This window comes from Natator depressus, chromosome 1, assembly GCF_965152275.1.
Source record: "Natator depressus isolate rNatDep1 chromosome 1, rNatDep2.hap1, whole genome shotgun sequence".
Taxonomy (NCBI): domain Eukaryota; kingdom Metazoa; phylum Chordata; order Testudines; family Cheloniidae; genus Natator; species Natator depressus.
Genome location: NC_134234.1, coordinates 6481242 through 6491106, shown reverse-complemented (window position 1 = coordinate 6491106; position 9865 = coordinate 6481242). Strand labels below are relative to the sequence as shown.

The 9865-nt window shown below is 45.4% G+C and overlaps 1 protein-coding gene across 1 annotated transcript; it reads left to right on the top strand.

Moving 5' to 3' along the window:
• Positions 1–7484: 7484 nt before the first annotated feature.
• Positions 7485–8420, top strand: LOC141980534 (olfactory receptor 51G2-like). Its single transcript, XM_074941832.1, has one exon. The coding sequence runs from the start codon at positions 7485–7487 to the stop codon at positions 8418–8420; it is 936 nt and encodes a 311-aa protein (XP_074797933.1).
• Positions 8421–9865: the final 1445 nt, after the last annotated feature.

Sequence of the window (9865 nt, the reverse complement as noted above, 5' to 3'; positions counted from 1 at the left end):
AAGGGGCGGTCCTGGGGCCGTTTTTGTTCAATATCTTCATAAATGATCCGGAGGATGGTGTGGATTGCACCCTCAGCAAGTTTGCAGACGACACTAAACTGGGAGGAGTGGTAGATACGCTGGAGGGTAGGGATAGGATACAGAGGGCCCTAGACAAATTAGAGGATTGGGCCAAAGGAAATCTGATGAGGTTCAACAAGGACAAGTGCAGAGTCCTGCACTTAGGACAGAAGAATCCCATGTACCACTACAGACTAGGGACCAAATGGCTCGGCAGCAGTTCTGTGGAAAAGGAGCTGGGGGTTACAGTGGACGAGAAGCTGGATATGAGTCAACAGTGTACCCTTGTTGCCAAGAAGGCCAATGGCATTTTGGGATGTATAAGTAGGGGCATTGCCAGCAGATCGAGGGACGTGATCGTTCCCCTCTTCGACATTGGTGAGGCCTCATCTGGAGTACTGTGTCCAGTTTTGGGCCCCACACTACAAGAAGGATGTGGAAAAATTGGAAAGAGCCCAGCAGAGGGCAACAAAAATGACTAGGGGACTGGAACACATGACTTCTGAGGAGAGGCTGAGGGAACTGGGGATGTTTAGTCTACGGAAGAGAAGAATGAGGGGGGATTTGATAGCTGCTTTCAACTACCTGAAAGGGGGTTCCAAAGAGGATGGCTCTAGACTGTTCTCAGTGGTAGCTGGTGACAGAACAAGGAGTAATGGTCTCAAGTTGCAGTGGGGGAGATTTAGGTTGGATATTAGGAAAAACTTTTTCACTAGGAGGGTGGTGAAACACTGGAATGCCTTACCTAGGGAGGTGGTGGAATCCCCTTCCTTAGAAGTTTTTAAGGTCAGGCTTGACAAAGCCCAGGCTGGGATGATTTAACTGGGGATCGGTCCTGCTTTGAGCAGGGGGTTGGACTAGATGACCTCCTGAGGTCCCTTCCAACCCTGGTATTCTATGAGTCTACGGTTCTATGAGCCCGACAATCTAGCCAACTTTCTACCCACCTTATGGTGCATTCATCCAGCCCATACTTCTTTAACTTGCTGACAAGAATACTGTGGGAGACAGTGTCAAAAGATTTGCTAAAATCAAGGAACAACACGTCCGCTGCTTTCCCTTCATCCACAGAACCAGTTATCTCGTCATAGAAGACAATTAGATGAGTCAGGCATGACTTGCCCTTGGTGAATCCATGCTGACTGTTTCTGATCAAAAAGAAAAGGAGTACTTGTGGCACCTTAGAGACTAACCAATTTATTTGAGCATGAGCTTTCGTGAGCTACAGCTCACTTCATCGGATGCATACTGTGGAAACTGCAGAAGACATTATATACACAGAGACCATGAAACAATACCTCCTCCCTCCCCACTCTCCTGCTGGTAATAGCTTATCTAAAGTGATCATCAAGTTGGGCCATTTCCAGCACAAATCCAGGTTTTCTCACCCTCCGCCCCCCCCACACACAAACTCACTCTCCTGCTGGTAATAGCCCATCCAAAGTGACCACTCTCTTCACAATGTGTATGATAATCAAGGTGGGCCATTTCCAGCACAAATACAGGTTTTCTCACCCCCCCCTTCCCAAAAAACACACACACACAAACTCACTCTCCTGCTGGTAATAGCTTATCCAAAGTGACCACTCTCCCTACAATGTGCATGATAATCAAGGTGGGCCATTTCCAGCATAAATCCAAGTTTAACCAGAACGTCTGAGGCGGGGGGGGAGGTAGGAAAAAACAAGGGGAAATAGGCTTCCTTGCATAATGACTTAGCCACTCCCAGTCTCTATTTAAGCCTAAATTAATAGTATCCAATTTGCAAATGAATTCCAATTCAGCAGTTTCTCCCTGGAGTCTGGATTTGAAGTTTTTTTGTTGTAAGATAGCGACCTTCATGTCTGTGATTGCGTGACCAGAGAGATTGAAGTGTTCTCCGACTGGTTTATGAATGTTATAATTCTTGACATCTGATTTGTGTCCATTTATTCTTTTACGTAGAGACTGTCCAGTTTGACCAATGTACATGGCAGAGGGGCATTGCTGGCACATGATGGCATATATTACATTGGTGGATGTGCAGGTGAACGAGCTTCTGATAGTGTGGCTGATGTTATTAGGCCCTGTGATGGTGTCCCCTGAATAGATATGTGGGCACAGTTGGCAACGGGCTTTGTTGCAAGGATAGGTTCCTGGGTTAGTGGTTCTGTTGTGTGGTATGTGGTTGTTGGTGAGTATTTGCTTCAGGTTGGGGGGCTGTCTGTAGGCAAGGACTGGCCTGTCTCCCAAGATTTGTGAGAGTGTTGGGTCATCCTTCAGGATAGGTTGTAGATCCTTAATAATGCATCCTGAAGGATGACCCAACAGTTCAAGTTGCCATGGGGGAGACCTAGGTTGGATATTAGGAAATAGGTTAGGTTAGAGTGGGACTTAAAATGTAGTGTCTGTCATCAGGATTTGTTCAGAACCTGAAACGATTGCAGCATCTCAGCCCATATTCAATCATTTGTCAGTAAATTAAGTCTAGTAGCTCCTCTATCCCTGGGTTAATAGCTGACTGGTTCTCCTCAGGTGCTGTTCTGTCAGTCTGTAGCCTGCATCCGGAGTGGTAAAGGGCATTGGGATTAGTATAGAATTTGTTAATTCCCTGAACTCTCGATCTCTAGTATATAGTGACCCCAGATCTGTCATTCAGGCATGATGAGGGTTTGCAGGAAGTGGATTTCAAAGTCAAATGCATGAGTATTCATGGAAATGGAACATCATTTCACACATGAAAGTAGTCTATTGGTCTCTCTCTCTGAGTGTCTATGTCCTGTATTCATAAAACACTTACTACATGGGAATAGCATTGTGACAAGCTAATCGGGGCTAGTGCTGCCACGTAGGGGTGTGATCCTGTAGGACGGGGACAGAGGCTCACGGTTCAAGCTAGAGCTGGGCTGGAAAACCGAGAGGTCCCCATCCTGCCTTGCCCTCACACATAAAAAGAGTATTACCCAAACTAAAATGTTTCCTTTTCATCCATTCTCTGGGGTGTGTTTTCATAGAAAATGAATAATTTTTCTCCTTCATAAAATAAAATAAATGAAATAAAATAAATGAAGTTTGCACTGGTGGAGTCTCTGGCTGCACTCTGGGTATGGAAAGGTCAAAACCTCCTGACCAGTCTATGGCTGAGGATTTGTGCCCTTCAGCTACACCAACCACTCTCCCGATCTCTGTGGGCTATTGTGACTGGCCCTGGTAGCACAATTCCGATGAGCTAGCAGGGAGCTGGAGAGGGTCCTAGAGCAGTTGGGGAGGCCCAGATATTGTGGGTGGAGGGCCTAGTTCCCAGTGGATCACAGAGATGTGGGTATAACTTTGGGGATTCCTGGATCCTGGGTCCCCTTTTTAGTCCTCAGGGAGAAGGGAAGGGAGCTCCCCTATTGGAACAATCTGAGGGAAATTTCCATATATGCAGCCTTGTGGAATCGCCCTTCTCTGGCCTGCACCCTGGGTTTGTAATGCAGGAAAGGGGCTGCTGGGGAGAAATTTGCTCCTATATTAATATTATTAATCTATTTTATTTCAGCAAGATCACAGCTGTGACAGCATCATCATTACCACTCAACCGCCCTCGAGGTAGCCATGTGACTAACAGTGATGATAAGTCCCAGTTGCAGGAATAGAGCCTGCAGCAGGGCTGGTTCTGCAGTCCAATTGGGTGGCAAGAGCATGCATTCCCTGTGATTTCGCCTCCTGCACTTTGCCGTTGGTTCTCTCGGGGTTTAAAGCTGGTGCACAGGAAGCCAAGCAGCTGAGGTTCCCTGATGGTCAAGTGGCCCCCAAGGGACTGTGTAAACATGCTTCATAAATACGGTTGCCTCCCTGCCTGAACAGAGACTGCCTGTTGCCCGTGCAACCTCTCCGATGACTCTTTGTCCTTTAGGGTGAAGACCTCTGGTGTCAGCGGCTCCTCTTCTAGCAGGAATTGGGTACGTTGGCAGGTTTCACTGTCTTTAAAATGTGAAGTGGAGGGGAAAGGCTGGAAGCTGTTTATATTTGCAGATGTTCTGTGCAGAGGCAGAGGACACAGCTGGGCTGCCGGGGTGACTCAGTGATGGGGCTGGAGGGCAGGCAGCGCTAGGTAGCTTGGGAACCCCTCCCCTCCGTCTGCCCATGTTTCACAGTGAGTAATTTAAGCTACACAGAAATTTGACATTCAAAGTGAGTTGGGAGTGTTAAAACCCCAATGCCCCGAGTCACAATTTCTCAAGGGGTCCCATTTCTAGAGGTGCCATGTGCTCTGGACCCAATCCTGCCAGGGGCTGAGCAAAAGGAGACCCCACAGAATATCAGTGACTTGTTCCCCAATCACATCAGGTTTATTTTCTCCTGGAAATTTAATCAGAAAATGCATTTTCAACAATTTTATTCTTTGACTTGATTGTGGATGCAGGACTTCAGAGCTGCTTTGATCTCTGGTAACAGGTCTGATAGGGCATATTTCTGTTTCCTGACTGGCTGAAGGTTCTAGCACTTCTGCCCTGAAGATACCCCTCCGAGTTACAGGGCTACGTTCATCTCTTCCTCTTCTCTGGTTTCTGAGTGCCAAATGTCAGGACTCATACCCTTCCCTCTCATGGGGTGAACTCCGGCCATTCTCCCACCCTCAGACTGGGCCCTGGGCTACAACACACTGCGGATGTAGCATTGAGCACTCTGGCTACTCAATAGGTCCTGCTGGGTTCAGTACCTGTGGTTGACATGTGTGTGTCAAAGTACGGCTGTGTAAATGTTATGACAAAACTTTTCACTGTAATAAAATATTACAAAAACAATTTCATGACATGCACACATATTGAAAGCCAGCAGCAGAGTTGTTGGAGTCACTACAGGAAGGAGCAGTGGTAACTTTACTGCTTAATGGCTTTTGCTGTAGAAAGTATTTCAGAAGTACTCCACATACTGTTTGCAATGGGTTTGTGCTATTAACTCTTTGTTCAGTGAACATTCAGGGTCGTGCACACAATAACTCTACAATATCTGTGCAAGACTTTCCAAAAAGTCCCGAGAGAACAGAACTGCTGGTCTCTGTTTCAGCAAAGAGTAGTGCTGAGGTGCAGGAAAGGGGAGTGTAATAGTGGTTTTTAAGTAATTTACCTCCATCACCTCTTACACAAGCATGGCTGAAGTAACTAGCACACTCAACTGGATATTAGTGCCAACCCAGTGTTTGCACTATTCACCCATTTTTTACGCCAACCCCTCCACGCCCAGCAGAAAAAACTGTCTGTGTTAACTTCCCAAATACCTACTGACCCTTGGATGGGTAGAGGATGCAGGTCCTGTAATGATGAAGAGAAGACTGTAGGATAATCAAAATCTCTGGATTCAGTCAACATTGGCCAGGCAAAGCACTTCAACTTTTCTTGGAGGTATTCTTGGGGGTCAGAGTGCATCATTGGGAGCATTTGGCAAGGGAAAGTTAATAGAGCCCACTTCCGATCAAATTTACACATGTAAATCTGGTGTGATGCCATTGCAGTCAATGTTACTGAATTCAGAACCAGACCCTGAAAATTTATCCCATGTGCTGCAAAGAGGCAGTGGCATAATTTGAACTCTCAGGAGCAGAGAAAATAAAACAAATATATATAATGAGGCAATGAAACATGTTTATAAATAGCTTAAAAGCAGGACAGATAAGCACAATCACCATTTTCACCATGCACTTGCCATTTGTGTACACACATTGTTAGGGGGCTTTTTCCTTCACCCGCTTACTTCCCTGGTCCTTCTCTCATGAACAGAGAGCAACAATACCCAAAGTCCAAAGGTGCAAACAATTCGATGTTTATTGGGGTGAACTTTCAGCAAGCATGATTCCAATTTCCTTCCTTAGTGTCCTCCTTCCCAGCTCTGACACCACAGAGCCTTACACCTGTGTCCTTGTTCCCATTCCTGCCCTTAGCCAAACATGATTCCAATTTCCTTACCCCCATTCCCTGTTCCCAATTCCCCCTTTAGCAAAACATGATTCCAATTTCCTTACCCCCATTCCCTGTTCCCATCTCCCCCTTTAGCAAAACATGATTCCAATTTCCTTACCCCCATTCCCTGTTCCCATCTCCTCCTTTAGCAAAACATGATTCCAATTTCCTTACCCACATTCCCTGTTCCCATTTTCCCCACACCCACACCCACTTCCTGATTGACTGCAGGCTATATAGTAAAACTTGAGTTCTGCTTTGCTATACCTTAACCAATCATTTTCCTGAAATTTAACTAACCAATCCTAACATATTGTAACATGATTATGAAACCAATTATATCCCACCACCTTAATTAGTTTACACCCAGCAAAATTAATTATACAGCAGACAGGAACAATCACAGAACCAGACAGAGGTTATACAGACAAACAATAGCAAAGTGGGAACTATAATGACAAAACAATACAGAAATGAAGATTTCACATCCCAGCTATTGATAAGTGAGTTCTTGCCAGACAGGATGCTATCAAACTAAGTTTCCTTTTACATTTTCTAGGCACTTCCCTTTCTCTGGAGGTGACAGGAATACAATCCTGTCCTGATAATGCCTAACAGCCCAATAGCACCTTATTTCAATGTGACTAGTTTGGGATGTGAGGATGTGACCGGTCGCTTCCTAGCTTATGGCTACCTCTGCTGCTTAGCCAAAGGCCTTAGCCTAAGAATAGGGCCTCAGACTGTCACAGTGAGAGAAGGCCCTTACACTGGCAGACAGTGATTTTGATTCTTTCTTTTATACCTCTATAACTAGCCAAGTGATAAGAATACACCTAAATTCTTAAAGTACAGGCCTTTGCAGACAGGCCTGAATATCTATATCCTAACACACATGTCATGATACAATGGGCCACACTCAGAAGTTGAGGGCCAGAAAGGGTGTCTGTGTCAATGTCATGATTGTAAAATCACACAGTGCTCAAGTAGGGTGTGGAACTCTGAGCCACAAGATATCAATGGAGCCAAGAGATTAGCAGAATTCAAAGAGGGCCTGGGTGTTTATATGGGTTACCAGAAAATCCAATGACAGTGGTGAAGATTGTTTTAAAAAGTCTTGGAAGGGCTCTAAACCTTCCTGATTTACACCACAAAAATATGTCTAACTAGTGGGTGCCTGGGGGAAACTTTCTTAGCAGTAGTTTATCTCACAGCTACCTATTGCAGGGCTTCTTCCATGTTCCTCTGAAACATGTGGACCTGGCTACTGGGTACTGGGCTAGAAGGACTGCAGGTCTGATCCAGTCTGGCAGTGCATATCTTCTGATCAGTGGTGTAAATCCAAGTCTATGGGTTGTTTTTTTTTTTTTATCTTCCTTTAGCTCTTGGGAGTCTCTAGAATTCCACTGAGAGAATAATGATGTCTTGTTAAATATCATCTAGTTTCTTGCTCTTTTTCCTTTCAGGAAGGAGCATTCAAAACTCCTTAGACCTACCCAATACATTATGTCAGCTGTCAATGACACCAAATTCACACCTGCAGTGTTCCTTCTCACCGGGATACCTGGCCAGGGAAACGTCCATCTCTGGCTCTCTGTCCCCTTCTGCTTCATGTATGTTATTTCGATAGTAGGAAATTCAGTCATTCTATTCATTGTAAAAACAGATCCAACCCTCCATGAGCCCATGTACATTTTCCTTTCCATGCTGGCCATCACAGACCTTGGATTATTGATAGCCACCATACCGACGATACTGGGCCTATTCTTGTTTAATTCTCGGGAGATCAGCCTCAGTGCTTGTTTTGCCCAGCTGTTCTTCGTCCACTCTCTGCAATTAATTGAATCCTCTGTGCTCTTGTTGATGGCATTTGATCGCTTCATTGCAATCTGTAACCCGCTGAGATATGCTTCCATCTTAACTCCATCGAGAGTAGCCAAGATGGGACTGGTGTTTGTGCTAAGATCGGTGGCCGTAATATTTCCACTCCCCTTTCTCCTGAAACGGTTCCGATTCTTTCGAGCCAATGTCCTCTCCCATTCCTACTGCCTGCACCAGGAAGTCATGAAGCTTGTTTGTTCGGACATCACAGTGAACAACATCTATGGCTTGTTTATTACAATTGTAACGGTGGGGTTGGACACACTGCTGATCATCCTCTCTTATGTGATGATCCTCAAAACAGTGCTGAGAATCGCATCCCCCGCGCAGTGTCTTGGGGCCTTGAACACCTGTGTCTCCCACCTCTGCGCTGTCCTGCTCTTCTGTGTGCCAGAGTTCAGCCTGACTTTGACACACAGATTCGGGAAAGGCTCTTCTCCCTTGCTTCAAATTCTCCTGAGCTACATCTACTTGCTGGTCCCACCTCTGATTAATCCAGTTGTGTACAGCATGAAAAGCGAACACCTTCGTGCGAGGATAATCAGGGTGTTTATCAAGTGAAAATTTAGTTCACCATCCATCTCCAGAGCGAGTTACACAGGAGACAAGAAACTCAGGCCATGGCCACCTATTCTATCCTGGATCCTTACACACAAGATGACAAGAGCTACTTGTTAGGGGGCTTATTCCTTCACCCACTTACTTCCCCGGTCCTTCTCGCATGAACAGAGACCAACAATACCCGAAGTCCAAAGGTGCAAACAATTCGATGTTCATTGGGGTGAACTTCCAGCAAGCATGATTCCAGTTTCCTTCCTTAGTGTCCCCCTTCCCAGCTCTGACACCACAGAGCCTTACACCTGTGTCCTTGTTCGCATTCCTGCCCTTAGCCAAACATGACTCCAATTTCCTTACCCCCATTCCCTGTTCCCATTTCCCCCTTTAGCAAAACATGATTCCAGTTTCCTTACCCACATTCCCTGTTCCCATCTCCCCCACCCACACACCCACCCCCTCACTTCCTGATTGACTGCAGACTATATAGTAAAACTTGAGTTCAGCTTAGCTATACCTTAACCAATCATTTTCCTGAAATTTAACTAACCAATCCTAACATATTGTAACATGATTATGTACCCAATTATATCCCACCACCTTAATTAGTTTACACCCAGCAAAATTAATTATACAGCAGACAGGAACAATCACAGAACCAGACAGAGATTATACAGACAAACAATAGCAAAGTGGGAACTATAATGACGAAACATACAGAAGAGAGGATTTCATATCCCAGCTATTGATAAGTGAGTTCTTGCCAGACAGGATGCTATCAAACTAAGTTTCCTTTTACATTTTCTAAGCATTTCCCTTTCTCTGGAGGTGATAGGCATTATCAGGACAGGACTGTATTCCTAACAGCCCAGTGGCACCTTCTTTCAATCTGACTAGTTTGGAAAGTGAGGATGTGACCGTTCGCTTCCCAGCTTATGGCTGCCTCTGCTGCTTAGCCAAAGATCTTAGCCTAAGCACAGGGCCTCAGACTGTCACAGGAAGAGAAGGCCCTTACACCGGCAGACAGTGATTTTGATTCTTTCTTTTATACCTCTAGAACTAGCCAAGTGATAAGAATACACCTAAATTCTATTAGTACAGGCCTTTACCGATAGGCCTGAATATCTATATCCTCATACTGCCACCCCTTTTTTTCTTTTTATTTTTCTTTTGGGATCCTCCTGCCCAGGTATCCCTGGAAAAGTATAGGACATATTGCAACACATTTCCTGATAGGGCCAGGCATCAAGGGGGAAGGTGTCGATATTCCATTTGTCCCACTGCCCCTTGTGTAGTATAGTGCCCTGCACCTTCTCTCGTACGGGCATACCACACCTCTTCCAATTAGTGTTCCAGACTTCCCATTACAGTGGGCCCAAGAAGGTTGGGTCCGGGTTGTCTAGTACACTGTAGGGTTTGGAGGGCTTACTACATTACTTATAGATTATCTC

What these genes read in the sequence shown, in the direction of transcription:
- LOC141980534 (XM_074941832.1), top strand. Translation starts at nt 7,485, where the DNA reads ATGTCAGCTGTCAATGACACCAAATTCACACCTGCAGTGTTCCTTCTC.